General features: G+C 51.2%; 6 protein-coding genes across 6 annotated transcripts; 2 read left to right on the forward strand and 4 right to left on the reverse strand.

The window, feature by feature from the left end:
• Positions 1–82: 82 nt before the first annotated feature.
• On the forward strand, positions 83–1,709 carry KD926_004761 (clathrin-mediated endocytosis regulator UBX3; the record flags this gene model as incomplete). Its single annotated transcript, XM_053098154.1, has 2 exons — positions 83–217; positions 282–1,709. The coding sequence occupies 2 exons, from the start codon at positions 83–85 to the stop codon at positions 1,707–1,709; spliced, it is 1,563 nt and encodes a 520-aa protein (XP_052957951.1).
• Positions 1,710–4,690: 2,981 nt separating this feature from the next.
• Positions 4,691–9,501, forward strand: KD926_004762 (pleiotropic drug resistance family ABC transporter; the record flags this gene model as incomplete). Its single annotated transcript, XM_053098155.1, has 5 exons — positions 4,691–5,376; positions 5,439–6,561; positions 6,626–7,561; positions 7,619–7,931; positions 7,988–9,501. 5 exons carry the CDS (start codon positions 4,691–4,693, stop codon positions 9,499–9,501), a joined length of 4,572 nt encoding a protein of 1,523 aa, XP_052957952.1.
• A 3,364-nt stretch (positions 9,502–12,865) lies between these two features.
• KD926_004763 (uncharacterized protein) lies at positions 12,866–14,608 on the reverse strand (the record flags this gene model as incomplete). Its single annotated transcript, XM_053098156.1, has 2 exons — positions 12,866–13,961; positions 14,580–14,608. The coding sequence occupies 2 exons, from the start codon at positions 14,606–14,608 to the stop codon at positions 12,866–12,868; spliced, it is 1,125 nt and encodes a 374-aa protein (XP_052957953.1).
• A 1,668-nt stretch (positions 14,609–16,276) lies between these two features.
• On the reverse strand, positions 16,277–17,161 carry KD926_004764 (lytic polysaccharide monooxygenase; the record flags this gene model as incomplete). The annotated part of the gene is made up of 1 exon (XM_053098157.1): positions 16,277–17,161. The coding sequence occupies one exon, from the start codon at positions 17,159–17,161 to the stop codon at positions 16,277–16,279; it is 885 nt and encodes a 294-aa protein (XP_052957954.1).
• Positions 17,162–18,481: 1,320 nt separating this feature from the next.
• Positions 18,482–20,042, reverse strand: KD926_004765 (GAT-like domain-containing protein; the record flags this gene model as incomplete). The annotated part of the gene is made up of 5 exons (XM_053098158.1): positions 18,482–19,210; positions 19,296–19,679; positions 19,759–19,797; positions 19,874–19,947; positions 20,006–20,042. The coding sequence occupies 5 exons, from the start codon at positions 20,040–20,042 to the stop codon at positions 18,482–18,484; spliced, it is 1,263 nt and encodes a 420-aa protein (XP_052957955.1).
• A 1,197-nt stretch (positions 20,043–21,239) lies between these two features.
• KD926_004766 (60S ribosomal uL22 domain-containing protein) lies at positions 21,240–24,247 on the reverse strand (the record flags this gene model as incomplete). Its single annotated transcript, XM_053098159.1, has 11 exons — positions 21,240–21,395; positions 21,464–21,651; positions 21,858–22,071; positions 22,358–22,499; positions 22,765–22,946; positions 23,032–23,313; positions 23,405–23,487; positions 23,583–23,699; positions 23,785–23,899; positions 24,007–24,105; positions 24,167–24,247. 11 exons carry the CDS (start codon positions 24,245–24,247, stop codon positions 21,240–21,242), a joined length of 1,659 nt encoding a protein of 552 aa, XP_052957956.1.
• Positions 24,248–24,687: the final 440 nt, after the last annotated feature.

The following is a 24,687-nucleotide window of genomic DNA, read 5'->3' on the forward strand; positions in this document are numbered from 1 at the left end:
TTTCTCCCTTAAGACCCTGATCGCTCTACGGGCACATTTCTTTCCAGTCTGGGCGTTTATGGATTGACACAGTAGATCAACAATGTCCTCCTCTGGGCTTGATATCTCCGAACTTTCGGACACCGAGAGGTCTGCTCTCGAAACCTATACTACCGTGACAGGCCAGGAACCGGCTGAAGCCATTCCGCTGCTGCGTCGGTGCCAATGGAATGTACAGGTATGGCTAATGATGTGAACCCGTTCAAGCGATGGCAAGAAAGCTGACAGATCAAATGAAATAGATTGCAATCTCCAAATTCTTCGATGGCGAAGGACCGGATCCCGTTGAGGAAGCTCGCGCAGCCATCGACAACACTCCCCCTCCCCGACCGAGTCGCCAGACGCAGAACCTCATGAGAGATGACCTCACCGCGCAGTTGTCCCCTGCCACCCGAGCTACCGACGCTGCTCCCCGAGTCGTGACACAACCGGAGGACCAGACGGTCTTTCGCCCCCCGTTCCTACTGGCTATACTATTCACTCCGTTCAACATTATCTACCGCATACTGTGCGGTTCTTTCCGCCTGTTTGGAGCGTTGTTCCCCTTCCTGCCCCGCTTTTTCAACACGACCGCAAATCCCGCTCTCCAGGGAGCCCGGCGAAACACGAATGGACGTCGCGCTCTGGGACCCAAAGACACGGCCGCTCGGTTCATCCGGGAATTCGAAGAAGAATACGGCACGAACTCGCCCGGATTCCTGGAAAATGGATACAACATGGCTCTGGAGAAAGCCCACAAGGAACTCAAGTTCCTCCTGGTCGTCTTGATTGCCCCCGAACATGACGACACCAATGGCTGGGTCCGCGATACGCTCCTCTCCCGGGAAGTGGTGGACTTTCTTAGTGACCCGCAGAACAATGTGCTCGTCTGGGGTGGTAATGTCCAGGACTCGGAGGCCTATCAGGTAGCCAACTCTCTGAAGTGCACCAAATTCCCGTTTGCCGCTGCCATAGTGCACACCCCGAATGTGTCGTCGACGGCGATGTCGGTGGTGGCGAGGATCTCCGGAACTACGTCTCCGACGGAATTTGTAGACAAACTCAGGTCTGCGATCTCGCAGCACAAAGAACCTCTCGAGCGGATCGGCGCCACGAGGGCGGAACAACAGGCCTCGCGCAGTCTCCGCGAGCAGCAGGATTCGGCCTACGAGCGATCTCTGGCGATTGATCGGGAGCGCGCACGACAGCGACGGGAGGCGGAAGCGGCCCGCCAGCGGGAGGAACAGGAGGCCGCCGAGCGTGAAGCGGCCGAGCAGAAACGGATACGCGATCTTGAGCAATGGAAGCGGTGGCGAGCACAGACCATCTCCGACGAGCCGAGCCCGGACGTCAAAGACGCGGTGCGCATCAGCATTCGTCTGCCGTCCGGGGAGCGAGTCATCCGCAAGTTCGGACCTGCCGCCGATATCGAGGAACTTTATGCCTTTGTTGAATGCTACGACGTGTTGCAGGAGCTGCAAGGCGAAAAGACTACAGATGTCGAGAAGCCTACTGGGTTTGAGCATCAGTATGGATTCCGACTGGTCTCGCCAATGCCTCGTGCGGTGTACGAGATCGATGCCGGAGGCACGATCCGCGATCAGATTGGCCGCGGAGGCAATCTCCTTGTCGAGCCGATTGACGAAGATAGTGACGAGGAGGCCGCAGCCGAAGCCGAAGAAGAATCCTAGTTTTGCCATGAAAGCATGTGTTTTTAACAACTTGAGCGCCTGACCCCTGGAAGGTTTAATAGACTCCCTATGAGTTTGTGGCATTGTGCCACTGCCATCCAGCCGATTTCTTGTGGTACGTTATAATACGTTATGAAAGCAATGATATTCACCAGTTATCATTTGGCATTCCGAGTCTTCTCATAGTCACACGAAGAGTTACTAGTTTGGCATAGTTCTCTATAGCCAGGGGTGTGGCCGTGTGGGCAAGTACGCGTGCCGGACCCAGACCGAAACGCAGATCCTTTCACCAGCGAGATCTGTACGCCGTCGCAACTATCAACTATCGGTGTAGCACGGCGATGCTTTATATAGCCGGTTAGGTCCTTGGCACGAAGGATTTCAGTTTCATGCAGCTAGCTTAACCCGAACTGAATGCTGATACTCGACTCCTCGAGTCTTCGCTTTGTTCCACCTGCATGGAGATCGAACTGGAGGTCAAAGCCAAACTACGGAGTAGTTATCAAGCCAGGATGACCCATCTTCTATTCCGTAGGTACTCCATAGTGTGACCATTATTCTGTGTACTGTAGACTCTAGTCACTCTAACTACCCCTGAAGATAACCCACCACCGTGACGTATCGTACCAGTATCTCAGCCCGAACCTTCCTTACATACACTGTGCAGGACTGTAACCGTCTGGAGCATTGCGAGTCATTACTATTCGGAGTAGTATTTACGGAGTAGTGTTACTATTCTTGCCAGGTTCCAGTTCGAGTCCCAATTAAGTCCCAGTCCCAGTCCCACGAGACCGAAACACATCATCAAGGACGATCGCACCACAAAAAACAAACCAACAAACCGAACCAAAGCAAAAGCAAAGACAAAACAAAACAAAACACGACCAGGAAAAGACGCGTTTCAGGAACCAAAAACAGGTCCCAGATAAAGGGAGGGAATGGAACGGCCAACCCACTTCGGCTCTACTCCGTACACACTACACAGTACCCCCGTGCGCAAGAAATCAAGAAACCAGTAAACATAAACACCCATTCTGCAATAATATGCTAGACTGCCGAACCACTGAACCAGGTAGTTAGTGCGCTGGGTGATTAAATTAGTAGATCGGCGCCGATCTTGTCCATCGACGGGAGATGGTTCGATGGTTCTGGGCAGATTCACGGCTATTATTCGTGGTAGGGGTTCTCCTTTACGTGGGGACGAGGGGACTAGGATTTACGATTAGGTCATTGGGAGGGATGATGAGCGATCGGTTCAGATTTCAGCTGGATCTGGGATTTCATAAATTTGGAATCATAATTCGAGGGGGAGGTTTGTGTTGGGGTCAGTGTTTATGCTCGAGGTGTTCGTCGTTCGGGATCTGGGACGGGCATTGCCGAGTGATACCTTATGTATGCACTATACCTACTCTGTAGTGTATACAAATAGCACAGACATACTCCGTACTCTGAGTTCATGGTTCAATGATGCAGTCATGAATGTAGAATAAGACGTGAGGAGGGGTGACAATTTAAATCCGGCCAAGGATGGAGATAAGACGAGGTAAACCACGAAAGAAACTACTACTTACTCTATACACGACAGCAGGCAGAAAGCTGAAGATGTTTATGTCTGGATCTCGGATCTGAAGCCCTCCGATACGGTACGGTAAAAGGGGCTGAGCCCAGCCAAACCCATCGGATTCGGATCGCTTGAGAGCCGCCCCGCTTGGCGGCGTGCAGGAGCCTTCCCGTGTGCCGCTAACCCTCTCAGGCAGCCGGTTGTTGTTGTTGTTGCCACGTTCCCGGATATTTTACTATTTTCATTTTTCTTACTCCAGTACGGTCTCTTAGGAGATACCGTCTTGGCAGATGACTGATGAGCACCGTCAGGGGGCTGACTCACTGTCACGATGATTGTCAATGAGACATCATCCTTCATTGACATCGTGACACATACGCCGTGTGGCATCTGTGGGTGCCAGGAGCCTAGACTTCAAGTTGGACAACCGCAGTAGCTACATGCAGGACATTGACGCCTGGACCGGTAGGCAGCCAATCGTACGGACGAACGTAATAATGAACATTCATGCCTAGGTAGGTCCTACGTATTCCTGATGATGCCTACCTGATCACGGTGGCGATAGGAGTACTCCGAAGTATTCTATAGGTGCTGACTGAAGTCCTAACCCTCCATCAGAAAGAATCTTCCCAGTCTAGGCCGCGGACTCCGAGCGAGGTGACAGCCTGGTAAAATAGAACTGTCTGTAGGGACTAGGGAGTACGGCGTAGACACCAAAGGCTAAATTGCTGACACCAAAAAAAAGATCACGGACTCAGGGTCCACCAAGAGAGGTCAGCCTTAAAATGGAAAAAGCACAGCCGTCGGGAGTCAGAGGTAGAGACATCCGCCCCCAGATATTCGGGTTCGAAAAAGAATTATTTTCGCTTAAGCTCGTAAGGTTCGTATACTGCCGAGAGAGGAAAAATACGGCCGGAGAGAAAGAAGTCTACGATCCCGCTCTGGAGCCGATGGGTCTGGATCCTCGCCTGTGCCCGTCCCGATTGGTGGCAGCCTTCCATTTTGGGGCATGATTGGGCGAACTTAAAATCCATGCACAAAAAAGAAAATCCCCAAACAGGGAAAGCGCGAGCCATTCCGGGCCCCGACTTGGTTTCGAGGTCGATTTTTTCTTTCGTTTTCTCTCGGATCCACGAAAAATTACCGCCGCGGTACATACGGGGATAAGGTCGTGCTCCTTCCCGGCCTTAATCCTGGTTCTATTGATCGCAATCCTTTCGCCGTTTTGTCTCTTCTTGCATTTTACCTGTCACTCCTTATCCTTTTCCTTTCCTTCCTTTAACCTACCCTCATTCTCTCTTTACTTATAATAATTTCTTCCCCCCTCCCCCCACCTGTCATCTTTTGTATGGTTTGGTTTATCCGTTCGTTACAGTTTACATTCTAATTCAGAGACTGGACGTCTCTAAACGCCTTAATCATGTCTCTCCTAGGGACTTTAAACCCTAATCTTAATCCTGCCCGCACGATAGGAGCCCAGGGCTCTCAAGTGGCCGAAAACGAGGAGAACGCCGCCGCCCGTGAGATCGCTCACCACTCCATCGAAGAAGAACAGCATGAAGAATCCTACGAGATGCAGGAGCAAGACGCCGGCGAAGGCTCCAGCAAAGACGAGCTCAAGAAGATGAAGGGCCGTGATCGCAGCAGCAGTCTGAGCTCCGCTGAAACGGCCCTCGAAAAGCACGACGAGGACGAGATTCACGAGGAGGAGATCCATCGCCTGGCGCAACGCCTGACCCGCAACTCGACTCGTTTCTCATCGACCGGCTTGGAGAACCCCTTCATCGAGTCCGCCGAGGACTCGACCCTGAACCCCCACGGCCCCAACTTCAAGGCCAAGCACTGGATGAAGAACTTGCTCGCCCTCTCCGCTCGCGACCCCGCCCACCGTAAGCGCGAGGCCGGTGTCTCTTTCCGCAACCTCAGCGTTCACGGTTACGGTAGCCCCACGGATTATCAGAAGGATGTCTTCAACTCGGTTCTCCAGGTCTCAGCGCTTGCTCGAGCCGTCACCGGCTCTGGAAAGCAGAAGATCCAGATTCTTCGGGATTTCGATGGTCTCGTCAAGAATGGTGAGATGCTGGTCGTTCTTGGTCGACCTGGAAGGTATGAATGAGCACTCAAATTCTGTATTCTCTGATAGTCAATATGCTAATGATGTATCGCAGTGGTTGTTCCACCTTCCTGAAGACCCTGGCCGGTGAAATGAATGGTATCCACATGGATCCCAAGGCTGACATCAACTACCAGGGTATCCCGGCCCAGCAAATGCGGAAGCAGTTCAAGGGTGAAGCCATCTACACCGCAGAGACCGATGTGCATTTCCCTCAACTGTCCGTTGGCGATACCCTCAAGTTTGCCGCCCTCGCTCGGTGCCCCCGTAACCGCATTGAAGGAGTCACGAAGGAGCAGTATGCCCTGCACATGAGAGACGCCGTCATGGCCATGCTTGGTCTGTCGCATACTATCAACACCAAGGTCGGAAACGATTTCATCCGTGGTGTCTCTGGTGGTGAGCGTAAGCGTGTCTCTATCGCCGAGGCCACCCTCAGCGGAAGTCCGCTGCAGTGCTGGGACAACAGTACTCGTGGTCTAGATAGTGCGAACGCCCTGGAGTTCTGCAAGACCTTGAACCTGATGACGAAATATGCCGGTGCTACGGTCGCCGTGGCCATCTACCAGGCCTCCCAGAGCGCGTACGATGTCTTCGACAAGGTCACGGTCTTGTATGAAGGCCGACAGATCTACTTTGGCCGTACCGAGGAGGCCAGAGACTTCTTCGTCAACATGGGATTCGAATGCCCCGACCGTCAGACCACCGCCGATTTCTTGACTTCCCTCACCAGCCCATCTGAGCGTGTTGTCCGGAAAGGATACGATAATAAGGTCCCACGCACGCCCGACGAGTTCGCGGCCGCCTGGAAGAGCAGTGCCGCCTACCAGAAGTTGATGCAAGAGATCGATGAGTACAATCAGCAATACCCCGTTGGTGGCGAGTCTCTGGGCCGGTTCATCGAGTCTCGCAAGGCTATGCAAGCGAAGAACCAGCGCGTTGGTTCTCCTTACACTGTCTCTCTATGGGAGCAGGTCAAACTTTGCATGATCCGAGGTTTCCAACGTCTCAAGGGTGACGCCAGTCTGACAATGTCCCAACTGATCGGTAACGTGATCATGGCTTTGATCATTGGAAGTGTGTTCTACCGAATGAAAGACGACACTTCCAGCTTCTATTCCCGTGGAGCTTTGCTCTTCTTCGCCGTTTTACTTAATGCCTTCTCTAGTGCGCTCGAGGTACGTATTGGCAATTGGCAGCCGACTTGCTAGTTATATACCCGGGAAGCTAACCATAACCCAGATCTTGACCCTGTACGCCCAACGACCCATTGTCGAGAAACAGTCCCGTTACGCCATGTACCACCCGTTCGCCGAAGCTATTGCCTCGATGCTATGTGATATGCCCTACAAAATCTCTAATACCATCATTTTCAACATCACGCTCTATTTCATGACTGGTCTTCGCCAAGAGCCGGGTGCTTTCTTCACATTCCTGCTCTTCTCGTTTATCACTACTATGACCATGTCCATGCTGTTCCGTACGATCGCTTCTTCCTCTCGCAGTCTCTCCCAGGCTTTGGTGCCCGCTGCCATCCTCATTCTCGGTCTGATCATCTATACCGGTTTCACTATTCCCACGAGAAACATGCTTGGCTGGTCTCGATGGATGAACTACATCAACCCGATCGGTTACGGTTTCGAAAGTCTGATGGTTAACGAGTTCCACGGCCGGACTTTCCCTTGTGCTGAAGAGGAGTTTGTCCCAGCCGGTGATGGATACTCGAATAAGGCATACACAGTTTGCTCTCAAGTCGGGTCGGTTGCTGGTGCGACTACGGTTGATGGAACCACGTTCCTTGCTCAGAGTTACCAGTACTACCACAGTCACAAGTGGAGGAACTTGGGTATTATGATCGCTTTCATGGTTTTTTTCATGATTACCCACCTTGCCACCACCGAGTACATCTCTGAGGCCAAGTCCAAGGGTGAAGTTCTGCTCTTCCGTCGCGGTCAAGCTCCTCAAAACTCCGATGATGTCGAGACCAGCACCAGCGTCGGCGCCTCGCAAAAAACGCACGACGAATCTGGCGGGCAGCAAACCGCTGCTATCCAGCGACAGGAGGCCATTTTCCACTGGCAAGACGTGTGCTACGATATCAAGATCAAGAACGAGCCTCGACGCATCCTTGACCACGTCGATGGTTGGGTGAAGCCGGGAACATGTACTGCTCTTATGGTGAGTCTTTCAACCTGTCACGGTCTAATTAATTTCTTCTAATACTAACTGTCTCAGGGTGTTTCCGGTGCCGGTAAAACTACGCTTCTGGACGTTCTCGCCACTCGTGTCACCATGGGTGTCGTGTCCGGTGACATGTTGGTGGATGGCCGCCCTCGGGACCAGTCTTTCCAGCGGAAAACGGGTTATGTGCAGCAACAGGATCTTCATCTTCACACCACCACCGTGCGAGAGGCCCTGCGCTTCAGTGCCATCCTCCGTCAGCCCGCCCACGTCAGCCGTCAGGAAAAGCTCGATTATGTCGAAGAGGTCATCAAGTTGCTTGGTATGGAAACGTACGCCGACGCGGTCGTTGGTGTCCCTGGTGAAGGTATTTATGCTCTCCCTGGCTGTTTGTGATCAACTTGCGCTCTAACATAATACAAGGTCTGAACGTTGAACAACGCAAACGTCTTACGATCGGTGTGGAATTGGCCGCCAAGCCCCAGCTCCTTCTGTTCCTGGACGAGCCGACTTCCGGTCTCGACAGTCAAACTTCGTGGTCCATCCTTGATCTCATCGACACCTTGACCCAACATGGACAAGCCATTCTCTGTACTATTCACCAGCCCTCCGCCATGCTCTTCCAACGTTTCGATCGCCTTCTGTTCCTCGCTCGTGGTGGAAAGACTGTGTACTTCGGTGACATTGGTGACAAGTCGTCTACGCTTTCTAGCTATTTCGAGAGGAATGGCGCCCCGAAGCTGCCCGCCGATGCCAACCCTGCTGAATGGATGCTCGAAGTTATTGGTGCCGCCCCTGGATCCCACAGCGATATTGACTGGCCCGCCGTGTGGCGTGAAAGTCCCGAACGCAAGGGTGTCCTGAACCACCTTGGCGAGCTGAAGTCTTCCCTCTCCCAGAAATCGGCCGAGCCCGCCAAGGCGGACCCCAGTGGCTTCAACGAGTTCGCCGCTCCTTTCATGGTGCAGCTGTACGAGTGCCTGGTCCGTGTGTTCTCCCAGTACTGGCGGACTCCCGTGTACATCTACTCAAAAGCCTCGCTCTGTGCCCTCACCGCCCTGTATATCGGATTCTCCTTCTTCCACGCCCAGAATACCAAGCAGGGTCTTCAGAACCAGATGTTCAGTATCTTCATGTTACTCACCATCTTTGGTAACCTCGTGCAACAAATAATGCCTAACTTTACGACGCAACGTGCGTTGTACGAAGCGCGTGAGCGGCCTTCTAAGACCTACTCGTGGAAGGCGTTTATGACGGCCAATATTATCGTGGAGCTGCCGTGGAACGCTTTGATGAGTGTCATTATCTTCGTCTGCTGGTACTACCCTATCGGTCTTTATCGCAATGCAGAGCCTACCGACTCCGTCCACGAACGTGGCGCGCTGATGTGGCTGCTTATTCTTACCTTCCTCCTCTTCACTTCGACTTTCGCACACATGATCATCGCGGGTATCGAACTCGCCGAGACGGGTGGTAACCTGGCTAACCTGCTGTTCTCGCTCTGTCTGATCTTCTGTGGTGTCCTGGCCACTCCTGAAAAGCTCCCTGGCTTCTGGATCTTCATGTACCGCGTCTCGCCATTCACGTATCTCGTGTCAGCTATGCTCTCGACTGGTGTGTCCGGCACGAACGCGATCTGCGAGAAAGTGGAATTCCTCAACTTCACGCCTCCGCCCAACACCACCTGCCAGGACTATATGGAGCCGTACATAAGTATGGCCGGTGGATACGTCGACAACCCCGACTCCACCAGCTCGTGCTCGTTCTGCGCCATCAGTCGCACCGACACGTTCCTGGCGTCCGTGCACAGTGACTTCAACGACGCGTGGCGCAACTTCGGCCTCATGTGGGTCTACATTGTGTTCAATATCTTTGCTGCCGTGTTCATTTACTGGCTTGCTCGTGTCCCGAAGGTCAAGAAGACCAAGAAGGAATAAGCTTTCAGCCACTTGTTATATATTATATACCGTGTTCATATCCTGTTGATTTAGATTGTGGATAGATTTCCCCTATTTTCGTGCCTTATTTTGGATTGGATGGGATTGATTGATTGCATTCCCCTTACACGTACCTACACATACATGTTTATAAAGTGTTCAGAACATATTCTTTCTTCTTTCCACTTTTGGACTTCCCTCCACTCTTTTTTTTTTCGCTTCTTGACTCTCGTTAATTAAATTTTTGATACGTTTTTGTTAGATCTTGTGCCCCAAAACTTTCCGATTTGATTATTGTTTTATTGTTTTATAAACTTGACCACGTGTATATGTATGCGAATGTATATCATTCACTCTCTGCACCTATTACCATCTTTAAATGCAGCTAACGTAAACCACAACCGAGCCGCGGATCTAAGCGAGCCGCGGATTTTCAATCAAAATTCCACCCTCTTTATTCAACACGTCATATCTTCAACACTAAATACAATATGCCTCCTTCTAAAGAATCACGTATTCAAATGGCTATTTCAGCTTATCGGAAAGGTCAAATCAAATCGATATTACGCGCTGCGCAGGTTTTTGCGATCCCTGAAAGTACCCTACGCGATCGACTCAACGGTGCAACACCACGATCAGAAACACGCGCCAATAGTCATAAACTTACTCAACTTGAAGAAGAAACGCTTCTTAAGCAATTACTAGATGCAGATATGCGAGGATTTCCAATGCGGCCCGAATTTCTACGCGAAATGGCAGGAATACTACTTCGCGCGCGCCTCCGAAACCATGCAGCAATTATTGGATCTAACTGGCCATATAATTTTACCAAACGTCATCCTCAACTACGTACACGATATAACAGATGGATTACATATCAACGTGTAAAACAAGAGGATCCAAAGGTTATAATACCATGGTTTCGAACTGTCCACAAGGCTATCCAAGAACACGGTATACACGAAGATGATATCTGGAATTTTGATGAGACTGGCTTTGCAATGGGACTCTGCACTACTTCAAAAGTAATTACTGCAGTTGAACGAAGCGAGCGGCCACGCAGAGTTATCCAGGGTAATCGTGAATGAGTTACAATTATCGAAACAATCAGCTCAAAAGGCGTATCTTTACTACCGATTATTATACTGAAAGGGGGCCAACAACAAGCTGCTTGGTTCCAAGAACCTAAGCTTGCTAAAGACTGGTGGATTGCAACAAGTGAAAATGGCTGGACTACCGATGAAATAGGTCTTCTTTGGCTAAAGAATGTCTTTGAACCTTTCTCCAAGCGCTATATGACCGGTGCAAAACGCCTACTTATTTTGGACGGCCATAGTAGTCATTTGACTGTTGAATTCGATGATTTTTGCAAACAAAATGCAATAATATGTCTTTGTATGCCTGCCCACGCTTCACACCTTCTTCAACCGCTTGATGTGGGTGTTTTTGGCCCGCTTAAACGCACATACGGAAAGCTGCTTGAAGGGCGTATGGCTGCGGGTAACAACCATATTGATAAAGAGGACTTTTTATCACTATATCCAGACGCACGGGCTCAAGTCTTCACTTCTACAAATATCTGCAGTGGCTTCGCAGGAGCAGGGCTTAAGCCATTTGATCAAGAGCGTGTTCTTTCTAAACTTACTTTTCGACTACATACGCCTACACCTGCACCATCACTAGTTGAAGGATCAGTTTCCTCTGCTTTTCAAACTCCACAAAATACTCGCCAGTTAGATCGAAAGGTCAAAAGCTTACAAAGGAGCCTCAATAAGAAACGGCAGCTTTCTAGCAGCCCTGTTACGCATCTTCAACATCTTGAAAAGGCTGCACAAATGGCAATGCAGACTAAACTGCTTTTAGAGCAAGAAATTATGACTGTACGAGCTGAAAATGAGCGAAAATATAAAAAGAAAGCAAGGAAGCGTGCTGCACTAGGTAATGACCGCCTCCTTAATGTACAGGAAGGTGATAATCGCGTTCAGCAGCTTGATATGCAGCTTAATGAGCAACCTGAGCAATCTACTCCTACACCTCGCCAACGGGCTCCGCCCCGCTGTAGCGGCTGTGGGACAGTTAGACATACAATTCGGAGTTGTACAAATAAGTAGCTAATTTTTTATATATTTATTTAATCGAATTTAATGGTGTTAGTGGTTAAATAGCTTCAAGTAGTGGTGGCTATGGCAAAGGATCCGCGGCTCGCTTAGATCCGCGGCTCGGTTGTGGTTTACGTTAACTATTTGGCTAATGACATGAACCGGAACTTTAATTTAACTTCACGGTTTCCAATTACCCTTGTATGTATGTATGTATGTAATGTATATAGGTAGGTCCGACTCTGAGATAACTCATTCCCCTCGGTAACTGTTCCCTCTCCGGTTCCCTCATCCTTCAAAATCCTTCCTCGTCCAAAACCCACCGCAAGGACAAATGCATATGCACGATCAATCAATCGATCAATCAAAATTCTATTAACCTGGTGGAGCCTATCTATTGAAACGACAGGCTATGCAGGCGCTTCGCCGAATGAAGCAGAATCTCGAGCCCGTACGCCATATAAACCCAATGCAGTAGACAAAAGAGATCAAAGAGTAACACAACTAAACCGGCTGCCACACGCCTGCCGCGTGCCTACTGCACCCCTAGACGCTGTTATCTCCTTCCACTCCGTTCTATCTGTGGTATTCCAGTGGGATCGTTCCTGTATGCGTCACGTAGCCAGTTGAGACTTGCTGGCTCTTAGTGTTCTATATAACCATCGTCTTCCTCGTTTAGATCGAGTCCCTTTAGGAGAGTGCTGGGTTCCGGGGGCCCCTCGTCCTCGTCGTCGTTAAAAGTAGCGAATTGAAACTGCTGGAGGAGACCTGTTCGTTGCATGAATTCGGCGACGTAGCGTATCGCCTGCGGGTGATTCATGACTGCGTCGTAGTCTTGCATACGCCCACGCAGCCCCTCGATAGAGTCGAGGCGTTCCATAATTATTCTCCGACCAGCGAGGTGCAGCGAGCACTCCATAAGGACGTGTTTCGGCGTCTAAGAGCCTAATTCACACCCGCAGCGGTCGGATGTGCATATGCACGTGCATGCTCTCCCTCCACCAAGATCTACCATCTAAGATGCAGAACCGAGATTTCCCCTCCCCTAACTCCGCCGATAAACTGCCCTCTGTCATCACGAGAGTCGCATTCCCAGACAAACATCCTGCACGGAATACCTACATCCCCGTTCCCCCGTCAGTTCCAGATCCGCCAGAGAGATCGACACAGTCTGCACGCCCGTAGCCGCCCCGACCATGGTTCGGGCCGAGATTGGTGAGTAGAATGTACGCCTCTCTGGACCTGCTGGTATCGGGGCCTGAAATCTACGTTTGGAGCTGTCGGGCCTGATTGCCTCCAGAGCCAGGGTTGCGCGGCTGCATGGGAACTGAGCGCAAAAGTCTGCGGCGCGACGTGCGGCGCGAGAGGTGAGGATCTGACGGCCCAGAGCGTCTAGGGTGGTTAGATCCGAGCCGAAGATGAGGTTTGCGGCGGCGCCGATCCAATGGCTCGTAACGGTGAGGCGTTGGGTGGGGGTCGTTGATTTTAGAGACGGAGGCGGGGTTGGCTATGAAGAGGTTATCGAGATCCGGGCGCGCGGTCATGGTTCTTTGTTCGTGCACGAGCTGGTTGATGTATTGGCGGCATTGCTCGATGGTACCTTGGATCTTCCACATGCCGACGAAGGAGCGGGAGTGTTGGTTGTTGATGTCGACGGCGAGATGGATGGAGTCGGATGTGGAGTCCCAGATATCAAGGTAGGGGTTGTTGCGACAGATGTTGGAGGAGAGGTCCAGACGGATTTGGCGGCCGGAGTTGAGGATGGCGCGGTGGTAGGCGATGGCTGCGCCGCTGGTGTCGGGTGGTGTGGCGAAGTCTTGGACGATGGACCCGGGGGTGATATATTCGAGTTTGATCATGTCGGTGCCCCAGGAGGCCCAGAGGTCGATCATGGAGTTGTGGTAGAGCTGGGTGTTGGGGTTGCAGTAGTTGAAGTAGCACAGGTCGTAGCGGTCGGTGACGTTAGTGCCGAGGATGGCCTTATTAGCTGCTTCGCAGGGGATGTTGGGCATGTTGTAGAGACCCAGCTTCAGGCTCCTGGAGTGTAGGTGTTTGCCGAGCGCGGGCAGGTCGAATCGCGTCTTGTTGTAGGTGATGCGGCCGTGGTCGTCGGTGACGGAACTATACCAGCTGCCATCGAGGCTGCAAAGGTTGTAGCCGGCGGCCAGGATGTCCGCGTCTGCGAGAACGTTGCATTGTTTGATGATGAACGACTGGTTGGTCAGGGGAGACAGGAACGCGGGACTGCTGGGGGTCGTGAGCAGGTTGATCTGGATTCCCCAGGAGTTCCATTTACGAGGGGCTGCGGAGAAGCCGTGGGTCGTTCGGCCTGCCCGTACTGGAGTCAAGGGACCTCCTATCCTATGGTGTTTGGAGCAAGGGGATAGCAGCCAGCAGGAGCTCGCTCTTGGAGCAGAATTCCTGATGCGTTGGCAGCCAGGAGAGTGGAAAGAAGTAGGGGCAAGCTTGTCATCGTTGGGACCATGGGGACCGTTGTCAGGCGATGTGTGCTTTCTGAGACCAGAATTCTCCAGGCAAAAGAGCTATTTAAATAAAAGTAGAATCGCTCATCGATCATGCAGCATCGAGTTCGCTCAACGATACCCGATGCTCTGGCGTTGTACACCTCAACGCGGTCTGGAGACAACGCCAATGTAAAGTAGCTGCATGCACAGTTGTAGACTAGCAGGACTGGGGGATGTGGAGTACACCCGAGGCAAGAAGAATCCAGGGGCAATTTAGCACTTGAGAGCATCCAGGCCGGTTGTTCTCTAAACAATCCACGCGGGGAGCACAGGGACGAACGGAAGCCATGCTAGCACAGTCGCTATTGCATGGTTGTCTGTTCGCCTCTCTAACCAGTATAGGCTTCGAGATCCTCTGTTTTGAAGAGGTATAACAGTGATGATCATGCAGCGTCTCAAGGCAAAGAGCAATGCCATCGTCAAGTATAAAGATAAACCATGGTAGGTACTGAACGCGTCGTGGGACAGCGGCCTTGGATACATCATGAAGCGGAACACAGATAATAATTCTCCCCGTTGTGATGAGTTTCCAATCGTTAATGATCAGAGCATACTACTTGAGCTCTCCGGACTAAGGGAAGAACTTCAGTTGATTTCACCCCGAGCTAAAAGGATCAGCTTCATACCCCAGGTCCAGGCGACCCTTGAAGGAATAAGCGTGGGACGGTGCATAGCTTTTTCCCCATCCGAGCATGTAAGGCCAACTCAGGAACTCCTGACCTAATGCGGAGTAGGATTCCTCCGTTAGAAACCTTCGAGAGATGTGTCCGGTGTCATGCTCGGGCAAGATTGCTGGACAGGTTTATTTATAGCAAACATCATGCGCAATATGGAGAGGGTTTTTCTTTCCATCCCAACAGATAATATAGTACCCAGCGCGACGGTCGCTTAGAGTGGACTGGGTGTGGCATCTGACCTCGTTCAGCCCTGTCTCGGGGACTTGAGGGTTGACAGTTAACACCGACAGCGAAAACCCATAGACAGTGTCAATATAAGCATGTCGTGGTGTCGTCGACCACCGAATAGACATGGATATGATTATCCCGGGACCCCGACGAGATGTAGAAACAAACACTCGGTTGGCTCGGACTCCTAGTCGTTCGCCCAAGAGGTATGTCCAGGACTTATGTGTATTCCGTGAAGGGACTCCACATTGGTCTTATAGATAGATAGATATCAGGTCAACATGGCGTTATCATATTAACGATAAATCAAAAAGACTGGATAACCTTTCAGTGCATGTGGACGTGTTTGATAGACTGATGAGTACCATGATGGATCTGAATGAATGAAGTCGAAGAATTGCAATTAAGAAGAAGGTAGTTGTTAATGAGGAAGAAGGGATCTTCGCTTCTCAGGCGTTGCATATGAATAAATTCTTGGTAGTGTAGCCTCAGGCATTCCATGATTTCACAATAGATGCCCATGGATGCGGATGCACTGCGTCAGGAATATAGGCAGTGTAGAAAAGAAAAGTGAGAGTCGATTGGACGATTGGACTAGTAACTACTAATCTCCACTCGGACTTTTGCCATCGACAGTAGAAAGCACTACCTAGAAGATAGAAGGTAAAAGAACAATCAAGGTGAGTGAGACTCCAACGTAGTGCACTATATCAAGTCTCCTACTTAGTTAATTACTTGGCCTTCCATATACTCCGTAGAAGACGTCGAAACCGTGGGATCTTTCCCTCGTTTTCTCTCTCAAAGTCTCCCGTACAAAAGACAAAGACCAAGTACGAACACGATCTCTCGTAAGGAAAACCCAGCAGTAAGCTTAGAATAGAACTAAAGTGCCTAGATAATGCTAGAGTGCTAGCACAGGGCCGAAAGGCAAACATTAATTAAAGTAGATTAACTCGGAAATTAGCGATCGGGAATATGACCAGTGACTACAAAGAGAATGGCCACAGGCAAACTATTTACGCTGTCATACGATCGGGACCATGGAGACTGGAGAAAGACCAGAATTTCGAAAAATAGTGGGTTAATATAGTAGTAGATTAGGTAGCAGGCAAGAAGGAAAATTTCTATTTTTGGTCTAGAAAAGTTCTATCACCTAATTGCTCCTCACCATCTTCACCCCCCCTTTTTCACATGCACAAGGTATATCAGATAAAGATAAATTAATTTCGATCAATAAAAATCTGATCTAGTTGGCGTAGTTGAGGAGAGCCTTGAAGATGCTGGCCAGGTAGTTCAGCTTCTCCTCGGCGGTACCGTCCTTGGGGATGGAGGTGGAGGCAGAGGCAGCAGCCTCAGTGGTGGCGGCGGCAGCGGCCTCGGTGGTAGCAGACTGCTTCACGCTGGTGGCCAGGGTGGTAGGGGCAGAGCTGGAGACAACCTGGTTGCCAGTGCTGGGGGTGGTGGTGATGGCAACGGGGGCGGTGGTAGAGACGGCACCGGCAGCAGAGCTGGAGCTGGAGCTGGAGCCGGAGGAGCCGGAGCCGGAGCCGGAGCCAGAGAGGGTGAAATCAACGCAAGACTGGTAGGTCTGGTCGATGGACTCGGCGTACCAGTACCACTGGAGAACACAGTCACCGGCGGTGTTACACTTGCTGCCGAGGTCATCGGGCATGGTGACGCTGAAGCTGGTCTCGTCGTCCTTGACACCGGTGGAGGTGGAGGCGTATACGTCCCAGGAGATCAGGGGGCTGCCAATGACAGAGTTGGAGGCAGTGTCGACGACGGAGACGTTGGCAACACCGGTGTGAGGGGCACGGATGTCAACCTCGAAGTTGATCTTCTCACCGGCCTTGTAGGACTGGATGTTGTCCTTGTTGTCGGCAAGCTTGTAACCCTTGCAGAGCCAGATGTCACACTTGGCGGCGTTGTAGTCGTCCTGGCCCGAGGCGACCTGGAGCTCACCCTGGATGTTACCGTAGTTGTCGGACTCCTGGTTGGACTTGACCTGCTGACCGCAAGCAGAGGCCATGGCATCGCCGGGCATACGGGGCTTGGGGCTGGTGACGAAACCGTGGGCGTTGGCCATGGAGACAAGGCCGGCGACGGCGAGGATAGATCCGGTGGTCTTCATTTTGAAAGGTGGAAAGTGGTTTGTAGCGAAGAGAATGTGATTTGACAGAGAAAGACAAGGTATACCAGTATACCGGAAGTCAAGATAAAGAGTGAATGAAAGTTTGAAAGAATGGGATTGGTCACGGACCAAAGTGTTAAGAGAATGTGGAATGAAAGAAGACAAGGCAAGCCTGCGTGCTGAAGAGAAAGAAAGAAAAAAGAGTCAAGACGAGCGTTCCTCCTCCATGCCTATATACCAAGTTCCCGTCACTCTCGGATGACGGCTGACTAGGGTAAGCTCCATAACTATCGGACGAAGGATCGTGAAACAAGACTCTAGTCCTGACCAGGGACCAAGTTTCCCTGATTCAGGCCCCGGTCAACTCTACCGAAATAACGGCGGTTTAACTAATGTCGGTCAAGGCGTTTGAAAAGATGGAGACTGACAGTTCACTAACCCGCCGGAGGGATTGGCAACCAGCATCGGCGAAAAGCCGACAGACCTGCCAAGAGCGTCAGCGCCTGTGAGTTGTGACGGGCACAGCGCGCGGAGTTTCACCTTAATTGGAGTGAAACAAAAGTGGAGGATCGAAGAGGAGCTTAGGAGCAGGTCCGGGATGCTTGGCACTCTTAGGGTTTCAGCTTCATTAAGCCGGCGTCTGGTTTAGCCCCAAGCGAAACCACGCGCGGTTCCCGGCTTAATTACCCTCGTCGGCCTCCAGTTCTGTGATTGATCCTGTCTGGTTCATCCGTTAATCTATTTCATATATGTGATTTCTGATTTCTCCCCCCTGGGCCAATTTCGCCCCACCCGCTACAGCACCATCGTGGTCCTGGAGTCTCCTATGTTTAATGACCGTTCTGATCGGTCGCATTTCCTGGAAAAGATCAGCCATAAGTCAATAGTCTCTGCATGGGCTCGTCCTTACGGAGAGACACTTGACTCCACTCAAGCCCTCAATAGTTGCTTGAGACTGTTCCGAACGAGCCTTATTTGATCGTCCCACCAGCCGGATAGGTACTTCTGTCCCGTCCACGGCGCCTACCACAGAGACTTATACATACAAGAAAGAGAAGAAAAAAGAGAAGGAATATATCATTCAAGCAGAAAATATTCAATGAGTATTGATCCGCAACAGAGGTATCATAGGAACCAAAAGAACAGGGAGTGTACAGTTATACAAAATCGTGGCAGAAGGCATTCACTCATTAGTTCGCCCAATGACAGTAGAGGGATAACAGATATGTAAAGAATGATCAAGGGGATGGATAAATAGAAAAATGAATATAATAAGAGAGGGAAATAATGCCAAGAGGCACTCAAAGGCCGTCAAGTTCGCTAGATAGGCCGTTGCTGGGGGTCGCTCCACCAGTCGTTGGGCGGCCCATCCATCCGTGAAGTTTCGGCATGGGTCGGTGCGTTCATAGGAGAATTGAAGTTGTCCGCAAAGGGATTCTGGACCTGGAAATCCTCGGACCGATACTCATGCTGTCCCGCGCCATTGTTTGTCGACGGTGGGAACCCTGCTGCAGGGGTCATCATCGGCACTGCAGGTTGTTGCACCGGTGCCGCGGAGGGTCCAGGAGAACTCTGCGGTTGCCATTGTGATACAGGGGGTGGTGGAGGAACCGGCCGCAATGCCCCCGACGCCGACGTATCATCCGACGAAGAAGGCGACTGGCTCCCGGCTTGGCCCAGAGTTTTGCGAGCCTTCAGAATGGCATGCTGATGTTTCGATAGTGCCACCGATAATTCATCGTTCGCTTCGATCAACGTCATCAGCGTATCCTCGTCAGGCGCCGGGTTCGTCGAATGGATATATTTCTCCATAGCACGCGATGCCACCCGACACCGGTCGGAAAACTCCTTGATAAGCTCATTCTCCAGATACTCTGCGGGCGGAGTTGACTGGACAAACTGGATCAGAAGCTTCGCCGACGTCTTAGCTTCAGACACACGTGCGGCCAGTTCGTCCGGGGGTGGAAGCGACGAACTATTCTGTCGAACGTTAAAGTAATTCGATTGCGTACCCTGGGGCTGGGGCGAAGGCTGCGAACGCCAAGTGCTCTGTATCCAGACAGAAACGTTAGCGCTGTGATTTGAGGGTATTCAATTCAGGGTGCTGCCTGAATCGACCGATAGGTTCACCTACCCCACTATTGGATCTTGTGAGCTTCGTCTTTTCCTTCCGCCACATTCCTATAAGCAGCCCCAAATCTTCATCCCATGGTCGCTGGGTGTCAAAAGTGTCCAAAGTGTCCCGGAGGAAGTGTTGCACATTCGAGTCCCTCCCCTGTCGCAGGAGATCCTTCACGGTAGCGACAAATTTGACATCGATATTGCGCGTAAACGTATGACCGGGGTTATCGACGAGGATGCGAATCAGCATGATCGCATTGTACTGCGCATTGGCTGGCGGCGTGGCGGCCGTGTCGGAGAGCAACTTGCGAATGCGATGGGCGGCTTCGCGGGCGGCATTAGGACTGGACTCGGCGCTTTCGACGATACCAGGAAGATGAACGAATTCGTCTCCTTGCTGTTGAAATAACAACTGTAAGCCTGCTGCCTCGCATTGGCAAAGGGGAGGGGTTCCCCTATTGTGACAGAGTACGTACGGGATTGCCGGGACCAGCGCCCGCTTCGCAAAAGGCATTCTATCAATCACCACAGGTGTTAGCAGGGGTGTGTTCGTAGGATAGATTCTCAATCTTCTTGCAGTAATATACGAACCACTTCTCTTAAGATAACGCCCTCAGGGGAGTCGTCAGGGTAGGCCGCGGGACTGTCCAGCGAGGACGCTGTGTCTGAGTAACCGTTAGATCGATCGATTGATTAGATGTCGCAAAGACAAGGACGACCTACTGGAGCGCTTGTTAAAGGAACCAAATATCCGTTTCATTATGCCGGATGGAAATAGAAGACCAATAAAAAAACAAAGACCGATTCTGCCGACGGACGTGAAAGAAGGAAAGAAAGCGCAGATGAGGAGGTGCTTTGTCCGATGAAGTTAAGACGGCGCGATAAACAGCGCTTAGGTAAGGAGAAAACTACCTCAGCCCCCCAGGTTCCAGTGTTAGTTCCAGGCAGAAAGAAGTTCCATCAAAGTGGCAAACACCGCGACACGCAAGCCCTTTTTCTATCCTTAGATCTTCTTGGTTCTTGGCTGAACCCTTCTCCATTCGTCGGGAATACTGATGCCTGGGACTTTGCGCGGCGATCTAGGCAAATGCGATCGTTGACACATAGGCATACGTATATATACTTATTTCTGAGCGACTTTAAAGATCTTACATCGTCATCGGTCTTCGTGAGTACATGTTACATTCTATCTCTAGGGCCATCTATTCGTGGAATTTCATTAAGCTCAAAAAGCAACGAGTCCTCGCAGACTGTCCGAGTCTCGTGGTCAGCGTTGCATGGAAGCACAGCCACCCTTGGCCTTACAGACCAGTCGCTGTTGGTCGGACATTATGCAACTGGCTGACGAGACTGGTGGATATAAGTCCGAGTGTTGTACTAACGGTGTAGGTATCCTGTCGGGTTACCCATAGGCAGGCCAATTTCGACCGAATAACTATGATCGAGGATCATCCAGTGAACTACGATTACAATAGGGCTGAGGAATGCATTTCCCCAGCCACGAGAAATGGACAGGTTAGATAGTCCTGACACCAGTGCACCCCGGTCAAGATCGTAGACAGTGATTCCGTAACCCATTCATGAAAAAAAGACACGCTCAATAGTATTTCGAAGTATGAGAATAGTACCGGGTCAGGTTGTACCTCAGTAATGACATTCGTTCGTCGTAAAGAGCCGTGGGCGACGTCCAAAAACTTGCCCGGCTCTTCTCCAAGTCCAGAGGCAAAACCAGAGGGAAGATCGGAACAGAAGTCAAGACGCAAGGAACACGTTCATAACAAAACAGTTACGAGCCGAGAATCATCATCGGTGCCCGTGATATTCGAATTTTTTGGCAAAAATTTAATTTTTGTATTCCTTCCGTGACCAGGTATTTGTTCCGTACAACAGAAAACTCCGGCTTTCCCATTCATTTTCCAACTACTTTACTACTTTCTCCCCGACACCCACAAACCGCTTATGCTTGGATGGCACGGCGGATCTCAGCACCGCGCTGGCGGGAGCTGAGGCGAGCCTCCTCGCGCTTGACAACGTGAGGGCCCTTCTGGACGACCTCCTCACCCTCGGTAAGGATCAGCTCGATGTGGCAAGGGTTGGTCATGTAGGGGTTGATCTATAAAAAAAAAAGGTCCAAGTCAGCCTTTGGTGCTCAAGCAGATTTTACCGGATGGAAATACATACACGACCGTGAGCACGGTAAGTACGTCTGCGGCCCTTGGGAGCCTGGTTGACCTGGATGTGCTTGACAATGAGGTTGCCGGTGTCGAGACCCTTGATGTCGGCGTTGGACTCGGCGTTCTTGAGGAGGTCGAGCAGGAACTCGGCAGACTTGACGGGCCAGCGGGCCTTGCTGACACCCCACTGCTTGCCTGTAAAATGAAAAGAAACTGGTCAGCCGGCTGTTCCTTCCCTGTGTCTGGATTGTCCACGAAATTTCCAAGTCCCCAGTTATCCCTGTGATATCGGCTCGATTTCCACCACAAGTTCTTTCTCCTCCGACATTCATCCATTTTTTTCATTTCGTGACCTTCGAACCAGACATTCCTCCGCAGTGTAAAGAGTTTTCATCACTCACCCTGAGCGCAGCGACCGGTGCTGCCAGCGTAGCGGCGCATGGGGACGGCCTCGGCCTTGTTGGTGACGTTGCCGAGGAAGGTGAGAGCGCGCTGCAGCTTCATGCCGTTGATGGCCTGGGCGGTCTCGCGGGTGTTCTTGAAGCTGACACGCAGGTAAGAGCCCCGGGCGCGGGCGCTCTTAGCGGCCGGAATCTCCTGAGCAGCGTAACGGACCTGAAAAACGACAAATCCCAAATCAGCATAACTTGTCCCCGATATTTCTTCCTCCTAAACGCAATTGACAGGCTTTCGTGGTGGTGATAATGGCGGTGGATGACAGGGCCGAAAAGTTTCATTCTTTCTCTCTCTCGCTCTCTCGGAATATCGACGTCGCCAATATTGGGATTGGGCTGGATCGAACAAGGATCGGGGGATCACAACGGGGCAGAGGGACAAGAATTTCCCTTCATTCGGGCCATGTCTTCATCACCATAAAACCATCAGCGAAAATAGCACTCACCATCTTGATGTGGTTGCCGGGCGGGGTGGTCCTCGATGTCGGGTGAGAAGTTTTGTCGCTTTTCTTTCGGCGGCCACTGGAACTTGAGATCGCGAGGCTCGTCTCGTTGTAGTGCGCTTTTTCGCTCTTGGCGTTCGTGGCCCTAAGCGAGCCCTAACGCTAATCTGTGCTGGGCATTTATCTTATTCACCGCCCGGCATAATCGGACATTGCCGCCAAGTTCCTCTCTATCCGTCTGGTTCACTCCGCTATTCACTCTACTTCACGGTAGTTACCCTTATTCTCGACGACAGTCTACAGCACTCTGACTGGCTGGTTCAAGGACAATGCCACTAGAATTCAGATGATCTCTATTCCCTAATCTATCTACTGGTATCTTCCTCTACGACTTCTGCTCCGGTACCAACGTGATCATCTCGCCCTTTTCCACCGCCGAGCGCAGGTTATTCAGCACCAACAGCTCCATGTCCTTCTGCGTCTCGTATGTCATAGTTCCGATATGCGGCAACAGCATCACCCGAGGGTTGTTAATTAGCCCTTCCTCCACGACCGGCTCGTTCTCATAAACGTCCAATCCAGCCGACAAAACCTAGTAGTAGATAGATACCGTTAGCCTCGGTCGCAGGAGCCTGTCTGAACACCCCTTATGGAAGTACTTGGCCATGCGTGCTTACCTTGCCCGACTCCAAAGCCGCCACCAACGCCTTCTCATCAATCAGCGCACCACGGGCCGTGTTGACCAGCACCACCCCGTCCTTCATCTTCTGGAACTCTTTTTCGCCAATGATATGCCGGGTATTTGCGTTTAGGGCCAGGTTCAAGCTCAGCACGTCCGAGGTCGCCAGTAGCTCGTCAAACGACACGTACGTAGCATCGCCTTCCAGTTCAGGCGACAGTCGCGACCGGTTGTGGTAGTGGATCTTCATGCCGAAGGCTTTGGCGCGGTTGGCCATTTCCTAGTTGTTTGAGTCAGTAGGCTTTTCTTTTTCTCTTTCTCTTTCTCTTTCTCGCAAGAAGTAGAGATACGGAGATACGATAGGTACTTACCCGACCAATACCTCCCATCCCAAGGATGCCCAGCACTTTGCCTTGAGGATCGCGGCCTAGAGTAGCCTTTCCTTGCCACTGGCCTGTTGGGTCGAGCGTCAGTTTCCATGGATTTCAACCGGTCACGTCACCTTCGATAGATAGGTCAGGTAAGGAGCAGAAACAGAAGAGGACGTACCAGCTCGCAGAGCAGCCAACGGCACATAGGCCTGTCGCAAAGCACCAATCATCAGGAAAATGCCCACGTCGGCCGTCGCATGGTTAACCGCGACGGGCGTGCTGGAAACCAGGATCCCTAGATAGAAAAGCCAGTCAGTAAAGACACTTCCATGCTTCATGTCGCGGTGTCTTAGACATAAATATCAGGGAACATAACATACCGTGTTGCGTACACCCCGGGATATCCACATTATCGTACCCGGCGCCGTTATGACAAATATATTTCAGAGACTTGGGCAAGACAGAGAGCAGCTCTGCGTCGAAGGGGCCGGTGAACTAGAGAGATGCCACCATTCCTCACGAATTAGCCACCAGAGATATTTTTTTCCCTTCTTGTTTCTTTTATCTTGTCTTCCATCACGGGATTGGGCTTCCGGTCCTACCTTGGTCGAGGCATTGGACCGATAAATCACCAGCACATCATCGTACTGCCCGTCTTTGCAATTGCGGATGAAATCATCGCGCGTTCCCTCGGGGAATTCCTAGTATGCTTCTGATTAGGAGGACTGCGATAAGAGAATTCTGCCGAACAGAGTATCTCACCTTCAGTGTCAACAGCGACGAGAGCTCCTCCCACTCCTTGCGGGCGTGGGTAATGGCACCGATCAGCAATGCGGAGGGCATGATGTCAGAGACGCGGGGTTGGATACAGTATACACGGGGAGTATAGAGAAAACACGAGGATAGAGAATGGGAAAACAGATGAGAATTGAAGGGAGAGGGGAAAAGCAAAAGAAGCAGGAAATGACACAGGAGAAATTTCCGATCACCGAACCATTTATGATGATTTGGCTGGAAATCTGGTCTAGAGGATTAATTGATTGCGATGGTTTCTGGCGTGGGGGGTCGGCGATTCTTCCGGCTTGTATGTATTTGTATTATGCCTATCTGTGTCATACTTACGGTGTAGAGGTAGTTAGTCTGGGTAGGTAGAGTATACCCAGTATACGCATTATATCTCATGGCATAACTACGGGTCGATTGATACGTATAAACCATGAGTATGCCTTTAAGCTATAAATGCATTTCCTATCAGCATTTCGGCATGAGAATCTTATGAACAA

The sequence above is a fragment of the Aspergillus affinis genome (assembly GCF_023601865.1).
Source record: "Aspergillus affinis strain CMG 70 chromosome Unknown NODE_22_length_351263_cov_86_343593, whole genome shotgun sequence".
In the NCBI taxonomy this organism is placed as follows: Eukaryota; Fungi; Ascomycota; class Eurotiomycetes; order Eurotiales; family Aspergillaceae; genus Aspergillus; species Aspergillus affinis.